The following is a 24128-nucleotide window of genomic DNA, read 5'->3' as shown; positions in this document are numbered from 1 at the left end:
TGACTAGTCTTAGGATCAGATCTGTAAGCTGTGAATAGCCAGACTGAGTAGTGCCTTACTCTGCAAATAGCCTCACTGAAATGAATTAAAATTTCAGAATCTGGTGCAAAGCAATTAATTGGGCACAGACCTTTGTATCTTAATATTGGCTTGACACAGAGAGTTTTCTCCTTTTTTTGTGCTACAATAACAAAACTATAACACCACATCTTTAGACGTGCAATATTGTACACACCAAAATGAAAAACAAGTTTGTACATTTTAAATCAATCACTGACTAAAAAAAAAGAAGGTGAGGTATAAATTTATTTAAAGTAACTGGTGTTAGTACAGAAAAGGGGTCAAGAATTCAGGGATTTGCTTCAACTTCTTTCACAAAAATTTGGTACAAGCAGGAGATTACACACATCTTTTGCCAATGTAAACATTGCAAAAACTTATAGATTTCCTGTTAGAGGCCTTCAGAATGACAAGAGCTGTTTTATTAAATCTGACTACTGCTATCCTTTTTGGATTCACTCCATGCCAAGTTACAGGATGTAAGCCTTAGTCAAGTTATGCAACTGGTGTTAAAGATTGAACATAGGTCAACATTTTAGAACTATTACATTTTGTTCAGCACAATGCTCAGGTTGATCTCTGTAAATGCAAATGTGGAACTTAATGTGTGTTGCTTAACCGTTTAATAGCTTACTGCACTGATTTCAGACATAAGGCACATTTTTATCCCCTGCAGTGCCACACTTTCCCAGCTCAGAAGTTTATGCTTGATATTCAAGCTTTATTTCATGATTCTCTGATTTAATACATTAAATTTTACAAGTCAAAGATGAAATCATCCAATTTCCTCTTCTTTGAAACCATGACATATTTCAAAGTATGACAGAATTAGTATATACTTAGAGAGTATTTCATAGCAATTAAAAAAAAATTAAAAACAAATAGTTCATAAAGAAAAAACCCAAGAGTTCTGCCATTAGTCTACCCAAGAGGATGTACTGAATCTTAACTACAGGATATTTGGAAGTCTACTCTTAAGCAGTTCTCTCATTGTGAAGAGAATTTTTTCAGCGTATGAGTCAACAGTACAAATTCATTACTAGCATGAGATTAATTCCACTGCAGTCACTAGAGTTTTTCCACTTACAGATACACTGGGCCAAACTCACCACTGTGTAGGTAAAGCAATTTAGCAACAGACTTTTTTCAAGACAGACAATTTTGTAGCCAAGCAAGCTTTTTAGACTTGCTGTCTCAGATACCAAGGCTGGTGTATTTAATATGCCAAAGGATTAGCTTGTTTACACAATATCCACTTTCAGCAGACTAATTGGTACTCTACGGTATGTATGCATACTTTAAATATAGCCATAAATAACAGAGAATTAACAAGGTGCTGATAATGACATCTATAAGGTTGCCACTACCAATTAAAAAACATGATTCGTTTATAAACAGCTCTTTAACTCCAGTTCTGAGGGGTGGGGGGAAAAAAAAAAAAAAAAAAAAGACTATAATGTATCCTTATCATTGGCCCATAGGTAAATTCTTTAGGAGAAAAATATTCTCTCAGTTTGTAAGTCACACAACCATATTCCATTTATGAAACTTAAGACAGAAGATTCCTTTTAAATGCTTGCATTGCTGTTCCTTAAACTTGTAAAATATCCTGACATCAGATAACACTGACCCAGAGATGGTAATTAGTGCAAGTGACCATAGTTTTCAGTCATTCAGGAAGAATTTCACCCTTGTGCAAAGGTTAGCACCAGGCCGAGGCACCATACTAGTACTTCTTAAACCCTATTTTGAGGGCTTAAGTGTTATGTAAGAAGCCTCATGCGGCCCTCTGAAGAGGGTGAATGTAGCCCTGTTAGCATTTTGGGAAATGGTTACTTAACTCCAAAAAGGCATGACTATGTAGCAGATTTAAACAGAAGATACAGCCTAGGGAGAAGAGACACTTTAAAAACAACAATGGCAATTTAATAAAACTGTCCACAGCACCACCCTCTTTCATTTTTAAAAAATATATCTTGTCATAAAAATAAATAATAATAATCAAAACAACAGTGTGACATTCAGCCATGACATTCAGTGTGAGAGTGTTACCGAGCACTCAAATGCTAAGGCACTAAAAAGATGAGAGCCAAAGCCAAGATTTTTAAAAGTGACTCATGCCCAATTTGAGATACCTTAAAGTGGCCAGATTTTCAGAGTTTGGATGCTTAGCACCTTCTGAAATATCAGGCCACTTTAAGGCATCTCACCCCCCTTCCTCCCCCCCAAAAAATCACCAGCCATTTGAAAATTTTGGCCTAGAGTCCTAATTCCTCTGATCTGTATCAACTGCCTATCCAAAATTTGATAAATTAGTTTGCTCAATTAGTGCAATGAAAGGGTTAATCCTGTTATCTTTATTTTCAAATACGTTGGCTTTTAGTGATATCAATTATACATGTACAGTATATGTAATGTAATTAGCAACAGCAGGAACTTGACACCGATGTACAAGAGTGTTCTGAATCGTCATCTGGATCCTGCTTTGGAGAAATATCTAGAATAAGCTAAAATCCATTAAAGGAGAGTAGCAACAGTCGTCCTCTCCAAAACCAAAACAGCCTTAAATCACCAAACTGGTGTACTCTGTCTGTACTGTGTTATGATGAATAGCAAGTAACGTTACTTTTCATATGTAATAAAAGTGGAACAGTATTTAACTACAAAGTATGGACAGAGTATATAGTAATAATCCTTATAGAAAAAAAATACACTTAGGTCTCATACATGTCTGAGACATAGAAGTGTTACCATTGTAATTAGTGTAGTGTTATGTAAATGGAAAGCACCATATTTCTGCTTACTTTCTGGGTTTCTTATTGCCTGTCATAACAAAATAGTGATCATCTTGTTTAGCCTTCAAAATAGGATTTTTTAATACACCAGCGGTCCCCTTGCCATATGCTATTGTAGTCTTTCCCTTTGAGAGGGGTTTCTTGGCTGTTGAAGCCAGGATTTCATCACTCTTTTGGGAGGTTTTGATTGAGGAGTGACTTGTTGTGGAAGGCTGTGCCGTCTTTTTTGTCGTTTGTGCTTTGGCTGAAGTTTGGGGAAGTCGTACAACAGATAATGGAGTGCGTTCAGGATGTTTTGATAAACTGGATCCTATCTGTGGGTTTCTACTGCTATCTTGTCCCCGTAAACACTTTACTGCAGGCTGTTTATTAGCAGCTGAAGCTACGCTCTTGCTTGGAGATTCCAGAGGAGGCATTAACTGTGATGTTTCACCAGCTGCAAGCGAAGATGCAGAATCTGGCTGTTTTAAGACCGGAGTGGTTCTGAGATTCCTCCCTGGGCCAGATCCTGTTTGTGGCACTCTTCTGGGAGGCCTGGACCCTATTCCTGATGCTTCATTGTTACTTTTGGAAGTGGGTTTTGCTATTTTTGCAAGAGACTGATAAGAATGTGAAGGCTTAGAAACAACAGGCAGATTTGCGTTAGGTGGCCTAGCAGATTTTGATGAGGATTTTGAAGCAATAGAATTAGGTTTGGTGATGGAATTAGATACAGTTTTGCATTTAGAAGGAGCATATTTTTGTTTTGAAGCCATCATTTCTCTTGTCCCAGGTAATTCTGAAAGCTGACTTGTAGAACAAGAGAGGGTAGGATGTAAAATTGTTGCTGGAGAATTTTGGGATGGTGCAAGTTTGACATTAGGAGTATCAGGGGACCAGATGCGTTTGCGCAGTGGCCCTGAACAATCAGGAGCAGTATTTAATAATGCAGGTGAAGAACTTTTGTTTGTAGGTTGTGCAAGTTTTGAAATAGCAGAAGTTGGTAAGTTGCGTGCAGAAGAATCCAGTTTCTTTGAAGCACCTGTTAAGGATCTGAAAGGAGATTGGGCACCCTTTGCTGGAGATCCTTGTAACTTGGAACGAGCTGATATGGACTTGGTTGCCCCTTTTGGGGATGACAAGGCAGGTGACTGTGGACGTTTAGATAATGCCTGCTTACCACTGGCCACCTGAGCGGCTTTTATAACTGAAACAGGAGTGGGTGGTTTTGAATTTTGTTTCTGAAACATATTAATAGCCAATATGGGATTCATGAAAGGAGGCTGCAGAGTTCTAGATGATGAATCAGGGGTGTCTTCATTGGGGCCACCTTTCTGAAATGCCAGGATTTTTTGCTCCAGAGTTGCAAATTGCAGCACTCGACATGGATCATATTTGAGAAGAAAACCTTGAAGAGTGTCCCAGCCTCCACCAACACGTACCATCACATGTTTTCCATGCAGCATCTAAGAAGGAGGGGGAGAGAAGCAGATGGCAGAACACTAAAATCATATCTACTTTAGTACACCATTTATTACCAAATGTAACACAGGACGTGTAAGGCACTAGCAACTTGAATGTATCCTATTTCTAAGAGAGCACCCTTTAAACAATAGCCTGAATTTCCCCTTGTTTTAAATTCTTTTTTTTTAAAAAGGAAAGGATTTCAGGGGTTTTCTGCTCCCCTCTTGACATTAATAAGGTGTTTTCCAGCAACTGAGACACTGACTGAATATGCAGGGGACAACTAAGTGTCTATGGGCTACTAGGTGTTACGGTAATACAAATACAGTACATTCTCATTTATCCAAATGGCCTGGGGGACACCTGAAACTTTCAGATAACTGGACATTAGGATAAAAAGAAGTTATTAACTAACATAGGGCTCTGGAGAGGGGACATACTGGATATGGATAAGTAGGATTTTCAGAAAAAGGAAATTCAGATAACAGGAATGATACTGTAATAACATAAGTGTAATGTGACAGATTGGTTTATGTTTGTATCAAATTGTTGTATGCAATGTTGCGATAGCTGAAGAACAGCTCTGTGTAGCTCAAAAGCTCGTCTGTCTCATCAGCACAAGCTGGTCATAAGAACTGCCGTACCGGGTCAGACCAAAGGTCCATCTAGCCCAGTATCCTGTCTTCCGACAGCAGCCAATGCCAGATGCCCCAGAGGCAATGAATAGAACAGGCAATTACCAAGTGATCCATCCCCTGCCGCCCACTCCCAGCTACTGGCAAACAGAGGCTAGGGACACCATCCTTGTCCGTCTTGGATAATCTTTTTTGAACCCTGTTATAGTCCTCGCCTTCAAAACATCCTCTGGCAAGGAATTCCACAGGTTGACTGTGCACTGTATGAAGAAATACTTCCTTTTGTTTGCTTTAAATCTGCTGCCTATTAATTTCATTTGGTGACCCCTAGTTCTTGTGTTATGAGAAGGAGTAAATAACACTTCCTTATTTACTTTCTTCACACCAGTCATGATTTTATAGGCCTCAATTGTATCCTCCCTTAGTTGTCTATTTTCCAAGCTGCAAAGTCCCAGTTTTATTAATCTTGCCTCATACGGAAGGTGTTCCATACCCCTAATAATTTTTGTTGCCGTTTTCTGTACCTTTTCCAATTCCAATATACAGTACCTTTTTTGAGATGGGGCGACCACATCTGCATGCAGTATTCAAAATGTGGGTGTACCATGGATTTATAAAGACAATATGATATTTTCTGTCTTATTATCCCTTTCTTAATGATTCCCAACATTCTATTAGCTTTTTTGACTGCTGCTGCACATTGAGTGGATGTTTTCAGATAATTATCCACAATGACTCCAAGATCTCTTTTGTGAGGGGTAACAGCTAATTTAGACCAAATTGTTTTATATGTATAGTTGGGATTATGTTTTCCAATGTGCATTACTTTACATTTATCAACACTGAATTTCATCTGCCATTTTGTTGCCCAGTCACCAGGTTTTATGAGATTCCTTTGCAACTCTTCGCAGTCTGCCTTGGACTTAACTATCTTGAGTAGTTTTGTATTACCTGCAAATTTTGCCACATCACTGTTTACCCCTTTTTCCAGATCATTTATGAATATATTAAACAGGACTGGTCGCAGTATAGACCCTGGGGGACACCACTATTTACCTCTCTCCATTTTGTAAACTGACCATTTATTTCTATCCTTTGTTTCTACCTTTTAACCAGTTACTGATCCATGAAAGGACTTTCCCTCTTATCTCATGACAGCTTGCTTTGCTTAAGCGCCTTTGGTGAGGGACCTTGTCAAAGGCTTTCTGAAAATCTAAGTACACTATATCCACTGGATCACCCTTGTCCACATGCTTGTTGACATCCTCAAAGAATTCTAATGGATTGGTGAGGCATGATTTCCCTTTACAAAAAGGTGCGTTGACTCTTCCCCAACATATTGTGTACATCTATGTGTCTGATAATTCTGTTCTTTACTATAGTTTCAACCAGTTTGCCCGGTATTGAAGTTAGGCCTGTAATTGCCGGGATCACCATTGGAGCCTTTTTTAAAAATTGGCGTCACATTAGCTATCCTGCAGTGATCTGATACAGAAGGTGATTTAAATGATAGGTTACATACCACAGTTAGTAATTCAGCAATTTCATATTTGAGTTTCTTCAGAACTCTTGGGTGAATAACATCTGGTCTGGTGACTCATTACTGTTTAGTTAATCAATTTCTTCCAAACCCTCCTCTAATGACACCTTAATCTGGGACAGTTCCTCAGATTTGTCACCTAAGAAGAATGGCTCAGATTTGGGAATCTCCCTCACATCCTCAGCTCTAAAGACCAATGCAAAGAATTCATTTAGTTTCTCCGTAATGGCCTTATTGTCCTTGAGTGTTCCTTTAGCATCTCGATTGTCCAGTGGGCCCGACTGGTTGTTTAGCAGGCTTCCTGCTTCTGTTATACTTAGAAAAAATTTTGCTATTACTTTTTGAGTCTTTGGCTAGTTGTTCTTCAAATGCTTTTTTGACCTTCTTAATTATATTTTTACATTTCACTTGCCAGAATTTATGACCCTTTCTATTTTCCTCACTAGGATTTAACTTCCACTTGTTAAAAGGATGCCTTTTGGCCTCTCATTGCTTCTTTTACTTTGTTGTTTAGCTAATGGGGGCTCTTTTGGGGTTCTCTGTGTTTTTTAATTTAGGGGTATACATTTAAGTTGAGCCTCTATTATGGTGCGTTTAAAAAGTTTCCATGCAGCTTGCAGGGATTTCACTTTTGGCACTGTATCTTTTAATTTCTGTATAACTAAATTCCTCCTTATTGTATAGTTCACTTTTCTGACATTAAATGTTACCACTGCTGTGGTGTTTTCCCCACCACAGAAGCCCAATAACATCCCCTTCCAATACAAGATATTACCTCATCCACCTTTGTATCAAATTGTGACTTTCAGTTGACATTAACTGCCATTTTGAAGAATGTAACCTACCTTTGGGTATGTAATTGGAACTGCCTAGAGCTGTCAAAGACAGATGCAAGGCAGCTTATTGTAATGCCTGATGCCTCCCTGAAGAAACCAACATTAGAATCATCAACAGTGATTGTTTTCCAAACAAAGGCGTCCAACTTTAGAACAATGATTTTGCTACAGAGTGTGGCCAGGAAGAAGGAAACTGGCTTTCCCAGTTTGGACTCCAGGGGCGCTGGACCATCCCAGTTAATCACCCAACTGTGGTTCTGAAGCTGATCAGTTGGTCACCTGACAGAGGAGACAGAAGCCTTATTTAAGGGTAGGATCTGCTCTAGGCTTCCTCTCTCTCACTGAGCAACCATTGCCAGATGGCAGGAGGGCAGTATATCCACTTGACATACTGACTGGCTTAGGACTCACAAGATGGGTGAACATACACTCAGAGGAGAGGATGTATAGGCTTTTGTTATTTTTCCCAAAGATCTGTAGCTCTTGTGTGTTTTGAGAGTAAGAATTACCAAGGTTAAGAAATCCCTGTGTTCCTTGCTTTACCTGCCACTTGGTCCCTGAGTTAAGCTATAAAGCAGAGCACCCATGGCAAAGTGGAACTCTGGGGGTGCATGCATAAGCAACTGGGGCAGATTGGGAGGTAACAGCACTGGTTTCGGAGCCTAGGGTAGATGGACAGCAGAGTACCACACTGCAAGGAAGAGTGTCAGACAGGGAGTCTGCACCCAAGAGTGTGCCTTACAGGCTCAGAGCTAGAAAACAGCGAATGGACTCTGCTCAGACCCAGCTGGCTTGGAAGGCTGGATCCATTTACAACAAACTGGAGGTACCTACTAGGCAGTCTATAACATGTACACAGTAAACTGAAATAATAAAGCAAAAATTGTTCCTGCCCACTTCTTTCCATTATAGTAATTGTATGTGTCATTTCAAACTATAGGCAGTAGGTACATCATTTTCAGACAGAAAAGTTGTTTTCACGTTGATGATGCCCCTTCAACATTTAGGCTAGCATAAGAATTTGTGAGGTTAAGGGGTAGATCAGCTACACTACTCAATAGCTCAGAAGTTGGATAGTCAAGATTCAAGGATTAATATTCTTAATTAATACTCAGTTATCTTCCTTTGCACTTCAGATTCTGACTCTGAATAGACACAATGCAGTAAGGCACTATACTTCAAACTTAAGGGATTCAATCTAGTTGTCACTATTTACATGGCAGTGATGTTTGGGACATTATTTACACTATAAAATCATGATATCTCCTTTTAGAGAGTTTTTTTATGAAATGTAAGAATTTTACGTTTATAAATTTAATATGAAAGTCATGAAGACACAAATATATAGTGATCAGTTTCTGTGTAGCTAATATTTCATGACTTCAATGCTTGTTTCCTTGTTAAACCAATATTTTTGAATTAGTACGTATGAACCAGAGTGCCAACAGCTAGGACTCGGGGGGGGGGGGTCGGGGGGGGGGGGGGAGGAGAGAGGGGAAGGGAGAGAATGTATTAGACACCTACAGACTAGAAGATTAAACTTATTAGCCAGAGAAGTTGTCTGTCTTTTTCTCTGTCTTCCCCACCCTCCCAGACACTACCCAAATATCTGCAGTGTTCTGATAAGAATCCCAGATATTCACAGCTGCTGGAGAGTAGGAAGATGCTGGAGGTTCAACCAAGATGCTTTTGGATCAGTCTCTGGGTAGACAGTATTATATTTGAAGCTCCAACCACTCTCTAATAGTCAGAAGGGAAAAGAAGTTTTCTGCCTCTTTCTCCCTACTCCAAAGTCTCCTGGCTGCTGCACACACTACTCTATCAAATGTCAAGTATAGCAGATTGTTGTAATGCCCCACCCAGTCTATCCACACACCAGTTTCTAAGCCAGGTTTAAAAATATATATCTTTCCCCATGACCAAAACTCAAGTTCCTGCCAGTTCTGCTTGTCATAGCTTTATTCATAGAGTGAATGTCTGCCCCCATTGTAGCCCAATTACCCCTCCCTTCAAGCTGAGGTCAAGGCCATTCCACCATGCTGGCGGCGAGAGGAGCATTTTGATGGGCCACCCATGGATACTGGTCCCTTTCAGAGGTCCCTAGGATATAAAACTGTCATGATTACAGACAGGTGTCTGGATGTTCTGATGGGACATTACAACAGTTTACTGTCCTTGATTTCCAATGTTCATGTGTCTAAACATTATTCCCTCCCTGTTATGCCCCTAGGTCACCATAGTTTACCAAAGACCTGCAAGAGATTCTAAGGGGAAAAAAGACTGGAGGGCCATTGCCAATGGTCCAGGGATGAATCCAGTGAGACAAAAAACATGCAGATTGTACACTTTTGTTGTGCTGGACAGACATATGAACCCAAGTGAAAAAGCTCTGACCACAGGCCGGATACAGTGGAGGCAAAGCTAACAAATGAGGTGAGGAAACATTTTGAGAAACTGCACTTACTCGTATGAAGAGTATTTTATCCCCCAATCTATAACGTCCTTCAGATAAGTACTCAATCGAAAATCTATGGGAACAGCTACAGGGAAGATCTTCTGCTATGTGCTTAACCTAGATTTTAAAAAGGAAAGTACCTGTTAGAAAATTGAGTTTTTTCAAAAGAATTACAGATGTGTAGTGTTTTTTGTTTTGGGGAATAACCACTGATAGGTCATTTAACCGTGGCAAAAGATTAAATATGTCCCTGTCAAATACTTTCCCTCATTACAAGATGGCCTGAACAGATAAAACTGTCCATGGACAAGATTACTTTAATTTTTTGAGTGGCTCAGATCTGGTTCTTCTAATTTCTCATTTTATTAGAACACTTTTCCTACTTAAATTCTCTTTATTTTCTTTACCCCAATTCATTTGTCAATAGTAGTAAGGGTAGCTTCATAAAGATAGACTTTATGTCTCAGGAATTGTACCAGATGACTGGGCCTTTCTTGAATTGCTGAAATGGTTTTTAGTAGGCCCAGTCTGACCTGTCTCATCAGAAGAGCAAATTGGTCAAGATTCTGTACTTGATTCAAAAGCACCAGTATTCTCCAAGATAGTTGGAAATCTTCTGTAATCTTACAAAGGAAAAAAAAAACTGTATCCAGAAAGGAAGAAACAGAGATACAATCCAGACAATAAAAAGGAAGCCACCCACAACTTACCCTTAGTGTTGAAGAGAAATGTTCATTTTAAAAAGCAGAGAAAGGGCTTCAAAGAATGGGTACAAAATAGAAATGCAACGATGCTGCTGAGCTACAGAATTACTCACCCTTCAACACAGAAGGATAGACTGAGGGCTGGAGCATTCCAGAGAAGCAAAATTTAACAGAGTAGGCAAAATGAGATGCAGGTGTGATTATTAATTATTATTATATTTTAACAGTTTGAGGTGTGTGTGTCACAATGGATTTAGTCATCCAGTCTCAATCTATGAAGCCACAGACTATGAAGGAAATTATTTTTAAAAAATTAAGTTTAAATACTCATTTTTAAGTAATTTAGAGCAGCAGTGTATCAGTCCCTTATGGCCTGTTCACAAGCTAAGTGATTCATTTCCTTTCTGCATGAAAGTCTGTTTCCTTAGGGGTGCAACTACAGAAATTTGGTCAAACATTACTCCAAGATATTTTAGCAGGTTTGTTTCTTCAGCAAGTTTTCATATTAAAAAAAAACCCAAACCTTCATTTTGTAACATATGTTTAAAAAAGCCTATTCTTTCAATATTAAATAGTTTGGTCAAACACCACTAAATAATACCATTTAAGACTTACTCATCCAGTATGTTACATTCCCATTCAGTGTTTTCCTGTCTTCCATCAGCATAGGAAAGAAGGATGGAGAGATTTCAGTACATGCTTCCCTATGCTGAGGTGTCTGCTATGTACCCATTTAACACTCCTACTTATAGATACAAAGATGCACTATGCACACTTAGAACATGTCCATTGGAGGAGGCATATCCTTGCCCTTTCAGGGCAAGAAGGCAGATATATGCTACATAGAAATTCTTTGCATTTAATTAGCTAAATAGCACATATGCAAAATTAGGAGCTGGAGTAATTCAAAGCCCACACCGCACAAAATATAAACAATACTTACTGCTTCATGCAGTTCCCCATGGTGGCAACATGACTTTGGGGTGCTGAGAGATGTTACAGGCCCAGAGGTCATTAACAATGTCTCTTCTAACTCAATTTCGTTCTCCAGTTTTACTAGCACAGGAGGTTCAACTCCATACCTGAACACAAATACAAAGATGATAATGGGGTAAGAGGAGACATTATGAAACTAAACAAATAGAAAGGAGCCAATGAAGAAAATACATGCAAAGTATAACAACTGAATAACTGAACAGGGAAAAAAGCAGCTCATATAAGAAAAGTCTGGTCAGTCCGAGGATTAATTATCTAATAAGTCAAATAATAGCGTTAAGATTAGAATTTCTCTCAGACATGCTTTAAATTGGTTAGAATCATTTTGCTGCTGTCTGGGTTCAGTTTAAATAGCAGGTACACATCCCCAGTGAATGTACCACAGTGGGGGAAAGATGGTCTTAGAGAGGCTACAGCAGAAGATAGTAAAGTTTTTGAACAATTTAAGTTATGAGGAAGTGTTAAGAAAGTTGTTCTTATTCCCAGTGGAAAACAGGAGACTGAGAAGACTTAGAGGTTTTCAAGTTATGAAATTACTGCAACAGTTGAGGCATTTTTCAAACTTAAGTTTTAAGAACAAAAGTTAAAGTTCTGCTTTTGAGGCCACTTAGGTCTCCATTCATGATCTCCCCGCCTTACAAATGTAGATATCTTGGTGCTATCTATGTGCTTGATTGTGACATTTAGGCACAGCCCGTATTAAGAAGCAGTGTGGAGCTGCACCTCACTAGAAAGCATTCAGGCAGGTATTAGCAATAACAGGAAATTTTTGAAGAGTATCCTTAGTATAGGTAGGCCATAACAGCAGAGCTGTTAATTACTCTCTGAACCAAAACAGAATCTATTTTCATTGTACTAAAAGACTGCAATTTGCAAAACACTGTATGTAACCCAACACTAAAACTTTATATGCTCAACAGAATGCAATTTCTAGTTAGAAAACTACAGAGTGCATACCTCGATACAATGCGACCAATTTCCAGTAGACAGAGATACACCTGTCTTGGATCCTTGTGCAAAACTACAGAGGAAAAAATAAGTCATACTTCTCATTTGGAAAGCTTTACCAGATAAGGGGGCGGCCTGTGAACTAAGTACAGAAAATAGAAGACAGGTAGGGTTGTCACCCATTCCCTAAGTCATCTTTCCATCCTGCAAACAAGATACATAAAACACACAAGACTAAGTTTTCAAGTGTGGGATATTACAAATAGCTTCAACAAGACAGAAGGTGCCTATTTGAAAATTTAACAGGTGGGTGATGGAGGCTGATATCAAAGGCCAATCAGAGGTGGGAATCGACATCTCAATAGTGAATGAGAGAAGATGGATAGGGTGGGATAGGTTGTGAAGGCCTTGAAAGTGAAGACAAGTAGCTTTATGCCTAGATCAGAAACAGAAGTCTCAAGCTTTATAGATAATGTTCACTAGCAATCAAGATGTTTGGCTTGATATCAGAGTGAGCAAGCTGGACAGAGCATCCAGAAACAGACTACTGCCCATGTGAATGCCATTCGGGGTCACTTAATTCGCTACCTCCATAACCTCCTACCCATTCTAGGAGTTGTTGCTACAACATGTCTCTTGGACAGGAATGGGTAATTGTCAAATCACAAAAGCAGTCATTCCCATTTCACCCATCAACAAGAGCTTGAAAGCTTGCTTGGGCAAGGGGGGGGGAATTGGGGTGAGAAGACTTGCAGCCTCCCAAAGGCACACAAAAGTTGGCATTTATGCCACATAGCCAGTTTCTGAAAACAGCAATAAACAGATTTCAAAATACTTTTAGCTAAAAACAAAACAACACAGCATTAGGAAATCCTGACTGCTGATCCCAAGGAAATTAAACATATTTTAAGTATTTGTTTCAGAGTGCAGTTAATGAGTTTAGGCTCTTCAGTTTATACAGAGAGTGAACTGAGGATATACACAATCTCAAGGGTGGCTCTATGTTTTTTGCCGCCCCAAGCACGGCATGCAGGTGGCTTTCGGCGGCGCGCCTGCAGGAGGTCCGCTGGTAACGCGGATTCGGCGATATGCCTGCAGGAGGTCCACCAGTCCTGTGACTTCGGCATAGCCGCCGCCAAATTGCCGCCGAAGCCGCGGGACTGGCGGACCTCCCACAGGCATTCCGCCGAAGGCTCCCTGACTGCCGCCCCCTGCAGCTTGCCGCCCCAGGAACGTGCTTGGTGCACTGGTGCCTGGAGCCGCCCCTGCACAATCTACTTCCATTACACATTTTTTTCTCCTACTTGCACCACTGAAGACTGAAATACAGCAATACATTTAATATTTTAGATTAGATAGATGGATAGGATTTCTAGCAATTTCATTCTAATTTAGTAGAAAAATGGTCTAGTAAAGAACAGGAATGGGCACCTCCAACTGGTAGCAATGAGAATTTCAAAGACTAGTTAGCCAATAAAAAAAGAGTAAGCAGTGACAGAGGCCATTTAAGTGTCATAAACTTTAGCAGTGTGTAATAACAGGGTTTTTTTAAATTAAATAAATAAAATCACCCTTACTGTATATGCAAACTACATTTTTAGTCACTATTGCAAGTTTTAATGTACACTGCAAATATAGGTAATTTTGCATGTTCTTTTGACAGGCAAAGAATTTTGCAATATTTAAAGAGTACCCGAGTTGCCACAGAAAGGCTTGTGCTTGTTTGTTTCTATTTAAAAAGCAAGTGATGCAAAAACAATTAATTATCTTACAATGAATAATCAACTTTTCTTAATGAGCAGTCAAAGATTTCATGCCATCTGGAAGATCAGTCCAGCAGCTGCTGGTAACAAAGTACAGGCTGAACACTAGAGGCATAAGCTCAATTTGCAATCTTTGTTTTCATAACCATCTAGTTAGAAGGGGGGAAAGTAAGGGGTTGAGAATCATATAGGGTAGATCCTGAGGTGAACGTTAATTACTAACAGACTGTTGTAACTTCAGGCACAAAATCCTGACGTAGCTCTTTAATTTAGCCATCATGCGTGTACTATTCTGAACACTTTATACAGCAAGAAAGAGATCTAATATTGAACAAAGGATATTTTTGTGTTTTAAAAATTTCCATGTGGTCTCTTGGCACTTTAAAATAATGCGGGTCTCTCTTTCAATTACCGTATATATTCGATTATAAGCTGGTTCTGTTTATAAGCCGACCCACCAAGATGGATAAGTAAAAAATGGAAAATAACCCGTTCATAAGCCGACCCTATAATTCAGAGGTCAGCAAACTCTGGCTCCCGGGCCATCAGGATAAGCCGCTGATGGGCCGAGATGGTTTGTTTACCTCGAAGGTCCGCAGGCACAGAGGTAAACGTAAGTAAACAAAGTGTCCCGGCGCACCAGCGGCTTACCCTGATGGACCAGGACAGCAACTGATGGGGAAATTTGGGGGCAGGGAGGGGAGAAGCTGAGAGTCAGGGGAGTAACCCCTGTGACCACCCCCCACATGACCCCACCTCTAGCCCAGGACCCCCACACTCTCCCCATCCCATCCCTTCCCACCTTATCTGGGGAGGGCCAGGGGAGGATGTCTCTGGCTTGGCTAGAGCTGCTCCGGCAGGCTGGGCAGTGTGGCCGCAGCCTGCTCTGGCGGGCCAAACCAGGCGGCGCGGCTGCAGCACGTTCCAGTGGGCTGGGCCGCAGTGTGCTCCTGCGGGTTGGGCAGTGTGGCCACAGTCTGCTCTGGGGGGCGGGGCCTAGCGGCATGGCTGCAGCCTGCCAGCCCTGGAGGCTGGGGGGGAGAGGGGGGGGAAGAGCAACGTGGCCAGAAGCAGAGAGAATCTGGCCCTGCCCCTTCCCTTCTGTCTCTGCTGGCTGTGCTGCCTCTCCTTGCTCCCTCTGTTGAGGGGAGGGGCTGTGTCCCACCTCTCCCTCTCTATACCCGTTCATAAGCTGACCCCCTTCTCTGGCGCTTCCCTTTTTTTACTAAAAAAATTCGGCTTATAAACGAGTATATACAGTATTCTGTTTTGGGGTTTTTTTGCTATGCAGAAAATGTGGCATTTCACTGCAATCCTTTTATTTTTTTTCTCCCACAATGCAACTTTTCAGAGGCTTCAAAGGCACTATTCAGTCAGATTACTCAATGCAGCCATAAGCAACTGACCCTGCAAAGCTTCTGTCACATGAACAGTCCTATCAAAGTCCCAATCACTACTTATACAATTATTCCTGTCTCACACAAGTATGGCTTTAAGAGCACCTCAATGCCAACTGGCAGCACCTGCCAGTTCTGTCAGCAACTCCTATCAGGCCTGACAACTCACTACACCTAACACACTGCTTTCATAGTATTTATCCAAAAGCATCTTGTGAGGTATCAAATGAAAGCTGGTGACATACTGGTCATTAAAATTGTTGTAAAATTGATGTATTAAGATTATATGAGGAATTATGTATATGTACTGATATTATGCTTTAAAGTTTGTAACCAAACAAAGGGAGAACCAGGTTTCTTCCAGACAGGAAGAAGGTAGTTCTCGCTCTATGAAATGTAAATTAAGTATGGTAAAGTCAATACAAAAGGAGCTCCATTTGCCAAGTGAACAGCTCCAAGTGAACAGGAAAAATAGGTTGATGGGGGAGGAATGTGAACTCAACATGGTGTCGGCATGCCAGAGAAAAAGAATCTTATCTGGGGGTGCACTTCAGAAGGATACATTTCAAAGGACATAGGGATAAAATCTGGGTCCTGATTATGACTGAAAACTAGTAAACCCTGCAGAAAATCTTAGGTGAGAGACTGGTTTAGACAAGGATTATAACCAGTTAAGCTCTACTCCAGGGGTCGGCAACATTTGGCATGCGGCTCGCCAGGGAAAGCACCCTGGCGGGCCGGTCCAGTTTTATTTACCTGCTGACGCGGCAGGTTCGGCTGATCGCGGCCCCCACTGGCCACAGTTCGCCGTCCCGGGCCAATGGGGGTTGCGAGAAGCCGCGGCCAGCACATCGCTCAGCGTCAGCAGGTGCTTACCCTGGCGAGCCGTGTGCCAAATGTTGCCGACCCCTGCTCTACTCTCTAGAAAATGTATTATACTTTGTTTCATTTGTACCCATTTCTGTTTCCATTATTCTTACTCAATACTCACTTGAATCTGTGAATCTCTGTTCTTGGTTAATAAACATTCATTTTAACCATAAACAGATTATAATTCAGTGTTATAGAGGACCTGATCCTGAGGTGTAACCTTCTAGCTGTGTGTGCACTATCTTTTTGGGGACAACTTAACTTGGTAATTACTGTGAGTGTCTAGCGCCCGGGCTGGACACTACAGGGGGATGCTTCATGGAGCTTGGGGATGGGGGTACACTAAGTGTTACTCTGCAAGGCAAAATAAGTGCTGGCAGAGACCTGAGGCATGCGTTTGGGTGGCTATCTGAATGAGTGTCGGGGAACTGACACACAGTTTAGCACCAGCAAATCTCTCTATAGCTGAGGCAGAGGGGTGAGTCACAATCCTGGGCACCCCAAGAAAGTGTCACAGTAAGGATCAGGATTGGGCCCATAGAGTTTTCTATCCCCCCAAAATAACTTTACAAACAGGGATAATTACCTAAACCTTCAGATTCAAAGAGATAAGTCTCATCAACTCCAATGCATCTACACCAGTTAAGGAAGTTGGCTGTATTATCTCTAGCAAAGAAGGATCCTGATGGTGCATTCTTCTTACATGGGACACGTCTCATAGGAAAATTCTGGCAAAAAATATTGCAAAAAATTTCAAAAATTAATGTACATATGCTGTGCGCACAGATACATAAGTGACATTTTGAAACACATTTTCATAAGATCAAATAACAATACCACATTTAAAGTACAACAATGGTGGCCGGCTAATAACTATTATTATTTTTTATACTTGATGTAACCTACATGCATATCTGGAATGCAGACGAAGCTTTCCCCATTTGATGGCTACAGCAATGTCAGATATAGGCCTTCAAAGAGCAAGTTGTTATTCTTGTACATGGTCTAAGAAGACTGTGTGTATGGTTACTCTGTTGAAGTCAGGAACCAAGGTAAGGGAAAAGAAATCTTCCATTGTAACTCTGCATCCTGGGATGCAGTAGTGTGGCCTCTCCTGGAGCAGTCTCTGCCACTGACCTCCACCAACTCACAGCACATGGGGAAGTTTAGTTGGTGGATCTACAGTCCTGGTTCCACTGGCTCCACCCTCAAACTCCGTGTACAAAGCGGTGAACAGATTACTCTTCGAGCATATCTCTACAGTGCACAGGGGGTGTGGACTAGCTACATGGACGACACAATCCTTCCACCCCGTCCCCCCAAAATAAGTGAAACTGCACTGGCTATTGCATTCAGGCACTTTTCAAGTCCTTTCATAAGTAGATGGGTGTGGTATGGGAGGGAGGGAGGAAGGGGGTAGAGTTTCCTTTAGAAAGTAGTGACTTGCTTTCAGTTTTTTCTAAACCAGTTTAACAACTTCGGGGATATACGTGAGGCATCTTCTCTCTTCCCTTCACAGCCAATGATCTTCATCATTCATGGATGTCCCTTATAAATAGGGCCCTACCAAATTCACAGCCATGAAAAACGTGCCAGGGACTGTGAAATCTGGTCTCTCCCATGAAATCTGTCTATTTTAGGGGGGTCACGGTATTGCCATGCTGCCTTCAAAGCTGGGCAGCTGGAGAGCGGTGGCTGCTGGCTAGGTGCCCAGCTCAGAATGCAGCATCACAGCCAGCAGCAGCGCAGAAGTAAGGGTGGCATGGTATGGTATTGCCACCCTTACTTCTGTGCTGCTGGTGGCAGCATTGCCTTTAGAGCTGGGTGCCTGGTCAGCAGCTGCCGCTCTCCAGATGCCCAGTTCTGAAGGCAACACAGAAATAAGGGTGGCAACACCATAACCCCCTACAATAGCCTTGCAACCCTCCCCGTGGTCCTCTTTTGCCACCCTTACTTTGAATTTAAGGGTGGAGGGATAGCTCAGTGGTTTGAGCATTGGCCTGCTAAAGTGGTTGTGAGCCACTTAAGGATCTGGGGCAAAAATCAGTATTTGGTCCTGCTAGTGAAGGCAGGGGGCTGGACTCAATGACCTTTTGGGGTCCCTTCCAGTTCTATGAGATAAATATAATATATGGAGATATACCTATTATTTGAAACTGTGAAATTCAAGATTTGTAAAATGCTATGACCCTGAAATTTACCAAAATGGACAGTGAATTTGGTAGGGCCCTACTTATAAATATACAACATGGTGCTCTGTGAAAGTTGCTCCCTTTTTACTATCAAAGGCCTCCCTCAAGAAGAATTTTAGCAGTTAGTTACTGATATTTAGCCTTAATATATTTAGCTATATAATTAAAAATGTAGGCCTTCCTGATAGCTTCTACCAATTGGTAGAAAACACTTACAGTACTATTCCCCTTTATCAAACTAACTTTCTTTTTTATATTAGTATTCTGTGTTTGTAGAAGCGAACTAGTGCTGCCATCACATGATTAACTGGCTTCTATAAAACAAAACAACAACAACAACTCCTATTTATATGTAGTTCTAGCAAAAACAGCTCTAGGCTGTTGGACTGCAACAGACTCTTTATGTTGGAGGTTAGAAGAATACAGACTAATTCCTTCCAAGTCATTTCCTTTACACCCATTTTTCTGTCAGTGCTGGACATTGCTATCAGGTTTTTTGTTTTGTCTTAGTTCTGTAATATATGAAAGGTGTAGTCCCCTGTTTCTTGTGCTGCTTCCACCCTCCCCCGCCCCCCCCCCCCAAAAAAAATTAAGTTGTGGGACCAGTGATTCAGCCACTTCTTTCTCAGAGGGAACTAATAAAACATGAAATGTCCTACCAATATTTTTGATATATGAAAGCACTATTCTAAACATTCTCTCTACCTTCTGTACATCTCAATCACACATTGCATGTGCTAATGTTTGCACATGTGTAAGGGTCAAGTCATGTGTCAAAAACTTCAAATCTTTCTATTTTGTATAAATTGTGAGTTTTATCCACTCTCATTTCTGCCATATTTTATTCCCAATACTGGTGCCTAAACATGTCTCCCATACATATTTTGTTTTAGGTATTTTTAGTGGCTGTTCAGAGTGCAGCACGCTCTAGTCTAGTGATCAATTTCTGATACAAAATTTGCATAAAGTGTCAACAGGTTTCCTGTTTCTCCTACCCAGGTAGTCCTCCCCACCATACACACACAACCAATAGGAATCATTCTTGAAGGATCAGACCATAAGGTCCTTAAACAGGCCTTCCACCAGCACACCTTCTATTGAAGTGAGGACTTTAGGATTTGACACACAATGAATAGCCATCTATTAAGACATCACGTTTCTTCTTATTTCCAAGTACAGTGCATACAGAGTGCAATTTTGTTAAATGCAGATAAAAAGTGGTTGCACGTGAAGTGATGAAGTTTATCAATTACTGTAATAGTCAAACGACTCACCCTTAAGTCCTTTGAGCTACAGCATTTTTTAATTGTATTTTGAAGGACACCAACCAACTGGCAGAGTAGTACACCATTATCAAGCTCTTCCAGCAACCGTTCCGCTGCAACTTCTACCCCTGAAAATAAAAAGTGGAAAACGTTAGAATTATTCCAGAGGAAGGCAAGCTAACAGAAACTATATGCAGACAACTCAGACATGGCATTCCACCATTAAAAAGACACAAAGTTGGCCTGTAGTCTACAATAGAAGTGAGATCATCAAGTATTTTGAGTACCAGTTTTTATTCCATTCAACTAAAACAACTGATGAATGGCATAAACTTTAAAATTTATGCTTCCTTACATATTCATCATAAAAATCAACTGCCACTGAAGCAATAATATAAATGTAAGCTTTTATTAAATCTAAAAAATAGAGATACTAATTTAGAGATGTATTTGTACTGTACGTTTCCCCCTTCTCAACATCCACTGTTTCAGTCTGTGTTAGTTATACCCTATAGCTTTGGATTCTAAAAAGAGAATTGGCATACATTTAAAATTAAATATGTTTATTTACCTATAAAACTATTTCTATTAAAATTCAGATAAAAATCAAATGAAATATTCATTAATTAGACTACAGACTAGTTACTGAACAGGAAATATAAATAAGTGGTATTAAGCTAGCATTGACAGTTGTCCGCTCATAAAATATGAAACCGGAACATGCATTTTAATGCAACTTTCCTCATTACGCAAGCCCAGTCTCATTCATTCACTCTTAGCAAATTTATGAATATGAAAGTTCAACACTGGCCAGGACAATGTATCTTTCAAATTCATTAGACAATGATGTATTTTAGCATTACCCAGCAATCCAGATAGCCAGATTGATAGATCTTCCTGCATAGGCACCAGTGTTGCTTCATGCCGCACAGATATCCACCGATCATACAGGCAAACATCTGCCAAGCCCGGGCCATGTCTGGGAGTCAGAGGATTTCGTGGAGTTAAAGGAATATCATCTCCAAACCACACCTAAAGAAGTTTTCAGTAAGTTAAAACAAATCCGTCTAGTACAGTGGCTCTCAAACTTTTTTACTGGTGACCCTTTTCACATAACAAGCCTCTGAGTGCGACCCCCCTTATAAGTTAAAAGCACTTTTTTATATATTTAAAACCATTATAAATGCTGGAGACAAAGCAGGGTTTGGAGTGGAGGTTGACAGCTCGTGACTCCCCACGTAATAACTTTGCGACTCTCTGAGGGGTCCTGAACCCCAATTTGAGAACCCCTGGTCTAGTAGCTGCAACCTCCAATAATGGAATCTGATCATTTCCTCACGCAAACAGTAATCAGGTAATGACATAAGAGATCTAATTTTGATTTTTAAGCCACTCATCAACCCTGCAAAGATCTATTGCAGCTGTCAGTCTTCATTCCTAAATTCAGATGCTACCACATCACTATCATTTACAGTTGTCCCCCTGAGATATATAAAAACGCTCTCAAAAAAGGTCTATTTTTTAACTGCCTTATAAATAAAGAATTAATTTATAAAACTTGTAAGAAAGTTAGTACTGGGCAGAATCCACAATATAAAAAGACAAATCTACAGCCTAAAACTAAATGTGCTGCTGGTCTCTCTCTCTTTGATCAAAGATTTCACAGGAGGTTTTTGTTTGGGAGGAAAAAAAAGAACATTAAAATTCTTACACTACAGTAGAAAATGTGTTACTGTTCAGACTTGTTTAATACAAGAACATACACTTTTTAGACACGTCTTCACCTCTTGTATTCAAGCATTCTAAAGTAATGTGCAGTGGCACTGAAAATGTTTTCTTCACTATGGGGCAGGAAGGAAGACTTCATTTGCTCACTATATCATAGCATCAATAAAAAAAGGATATCAGTCCCAGTCTTCTAATTGTATTTTTTCCTGTGTCAACACCTGTCTCATGTTAGTAAAGAAATAAGAAATTCTTAGGATATACATAAAAGCCAGCCTTGCAGAAACTTTACACCTGCAGTGCCCAATGATTGGCAGGAAAAAACAAAATGGAAAAGAGAAACGGGGCAGATGAAAATTTGTTCTGAATTGTATCAATCTGTGCCTTTAACACCACTGTTTTCAATGGAATTCCACTGGCGTACCCAAGAGTAAAATGTTACCTTGAACTGCAAGCTCTTTGGGACAGTTTAGGTATTGGGAAAGGGGGAGAAGCAGCGAGGAAGGACTTGACCACAGAGTAAAGCAGAAAAAAGTCTGAATAATAGGAGACAATGAAGAGAAAGGAAAAACTCAAGTTCTTCCTCTTACACCTTCTATATAGAAATCCCTCCACAGCTAGATCATTGGAATGCGACCCTGTGAGATAAGGGGACAGAAGGGTAAGCTGGGAGTAAGTCATCCCATGATTCCTGGCAAACTTCCATTGGGAAATTCCTTGTGGAATTTGAAGAAAGACAATTTCCTCTCTCATGGGTTTTTCTATCAGTAACATTTTGTTAAGGGTTAGCTTAGGGAGTCAAGGAGAGTAATGGGGATGAAGAAAAAATGACTTGAAGAAAAACAAAATAAAAACACTCCCTCTCGGAGGATCTCATTCACCACACAAAAATGTCATGCCCTCACCATCCCATCCCAGATAACCTAGCCCAGACACACAACTAACTGTTGATTGAGTTCATCCATAATTAGCTAGTTTGGGGGTTCTCAGACTTTTGTACTGGTGACCCCTTTCACACAGCAAGCCTCTGAGTGTGACCCCCTCTTATACATTAAAAACACTTTTTTATATATTTAGCATCATTATAAATGCTGGAGGTAAAGCGGGGTTTGGGTGGAGGATGACAGCTCGCAACCCCCCCATGTAATAACCTCGCAACCCCCGAGGGGTCCCGACCCCCAGTTTGAGAACCCCTGAGCTAGTTGGTCCCACAAGACTTTTTAACTTGTAGATGGACTGACTACATATTCTCTTATAGAATTAATAACTTTGCAAAACTTGAATATTAATAGTTACACAAATAAAGTCATTATATTTTAGGAACAATTACGTTTGATTTAGTCTCTTACTTTGCCTTAGAAACCGTCTTAGATAACAACACTTAAGGAGAAGTGGTGTGATCTAGCAGTTGAAACAGAAAGCTAGGCTCCAGAACTTCTGGGTTATATCAGTCCTGCCACTGACTCACTGTGTGACCTAAGGCAAGTCATTTAACCTCTGTGACTAAGTTTTCCCACCTGTAAAATGGGGATGGTAAAGATCTCACAGGGACAATTGTGAGCCTTGCAGTAATTTGACTGCAAAGTGCCCTGTGATCCTTGCATAAAGAAAAGATGCCATATGAAGTATCAAGCATTTTTATTATTAATGTCATTTACCTGAACTGCATGCTGCATGGTCATCTGTATTTATATGAATGTCTTTTCCTGGACATGGGGGAAGGAAGAGACAAAAAAACAACCCAGCAAATTATTTTTAATGGAATCACTTCTAATTTTTACAAAAGTTAAAAAACTATTAGGTGAAAACAGTCAGTTTGACTCTCTTAACACAGTTATAATCTTGACCTGAATATTTTACTACTCTACACTGTCAGAAAATAGTAAATATTACAGGACAAAATGGCAAGTTTCTTCATTTCTATTTAGCTATAAATAGTATTCGATAACGGTTCACGTGCTTCCAAGAAGGTGTCAAAGCTCTCTGACTTGTAGAAGAGGAAAAAAATTCCAAGTGTGCTATTACATCAGTTATCCAACATGTACCCCAAAAACCTTAACTTGAAGTTAAGGTTGTTGGAGTCCATTCCTATATATCACAAACATAACTGCAGAAAATCATGAGTTAAGGTTCTCTCAGTCTTTAAAGTAAAATAGCATTTATAAAAAAATAGTTTCTTTACATGCAATACAAAGGAGAAGTCAAAATTCACTCTGAAACAGACAAAAACAAAATGTTTTTATTATTTAATATTTGAACTGTGATAGGGCCTAAGAGCCCCAATCCTGAACAAGACAGCCCCTACCCCAATGTCCTTTCCAAAGAATGCCATATCCTATAATGCATTTCATATATGGTGTGATTCTATTTCATGTAGCAAAGTAATAAAATTAATCATACATGCACTTAATAAAACTGAAAGGAAAAAAATTCAGAATGTCTTTCATAGATATGATACAGAAATGTCCAACATAATTGTTGCATGAACTCTGAAATATACATTT

The 24128-nt window shown here is 40.2% G+C and overlaps 1 protein-coding gene across 7 annotated transcripts in view; it reads right to left on the bottom strand.

Annotated features, from left to right (window-relative positions):
* Positions 1-288: 288 nt before the first annotated feature.
* The window catches only part of GAS2L3 (growth arrest specific 2 like 3), a 33605-nt gene continuing 9765 nt past the window's right edge, over positions 289-24128 (bottom strand). For 3 of the 7 annotated variants that reach the window (XM_005305253.5, XM_005305255.5, XM_005305256.5), the window contains 8 exons: positions 23283-23330; positions 20763-20931; positions 19909-20027; positions 17029-17170; positions 12422-12485; positions 11412-11550; positions 9774-9881; positions 289-4300 (listed from right to left, as the gene is read on the bottom strand). In XM_005305253.5, the coding sequence (XP_005305310.1) occupies positions 2861-4300; positions 9774-9881; positions 11412-11550; positions 12422-12485; positions 17029-17170; positions 19909-20027; positions 20763-20931; positions 23283-23306 (2205 nt within the window). In that variant the 5' untranslated portion in view covers positions 23307-23330 and the 3' untranslated portion in view covers positions 289-2860. The remainder of the gene's footprint in view (positions 4301-9773; positions 9882-11411; positions 11551-12421; positions 12486-17028; positions 17171-19908; positions 20028-20762; positions 20932-23282; positions 23331-24128) is intronic. The other 4 variants (XM_065561294.1, XM_024099642.3, XM_065561319.1 and 1 more) reach the window with 3 other exon arrangements.

The sequence above is a fragment of the Chrysemys picta genome, chromosome 1, assembly GCF_011386835.1.
Source record: "Chrysemys picta bellii isolate R12L10 chromosome 1, ASM1138683v2, whole genome shotgun sequence".
NCBI lineage: Eukaryota > Metazoa > Chordata > Testudines > Emydidae > Chrysemys > Chrysemys picta.
Note: the sequence above shows the minus strand (reverse complement) of the source record. Positions and strands in the feature narration are given on the sequence as shown.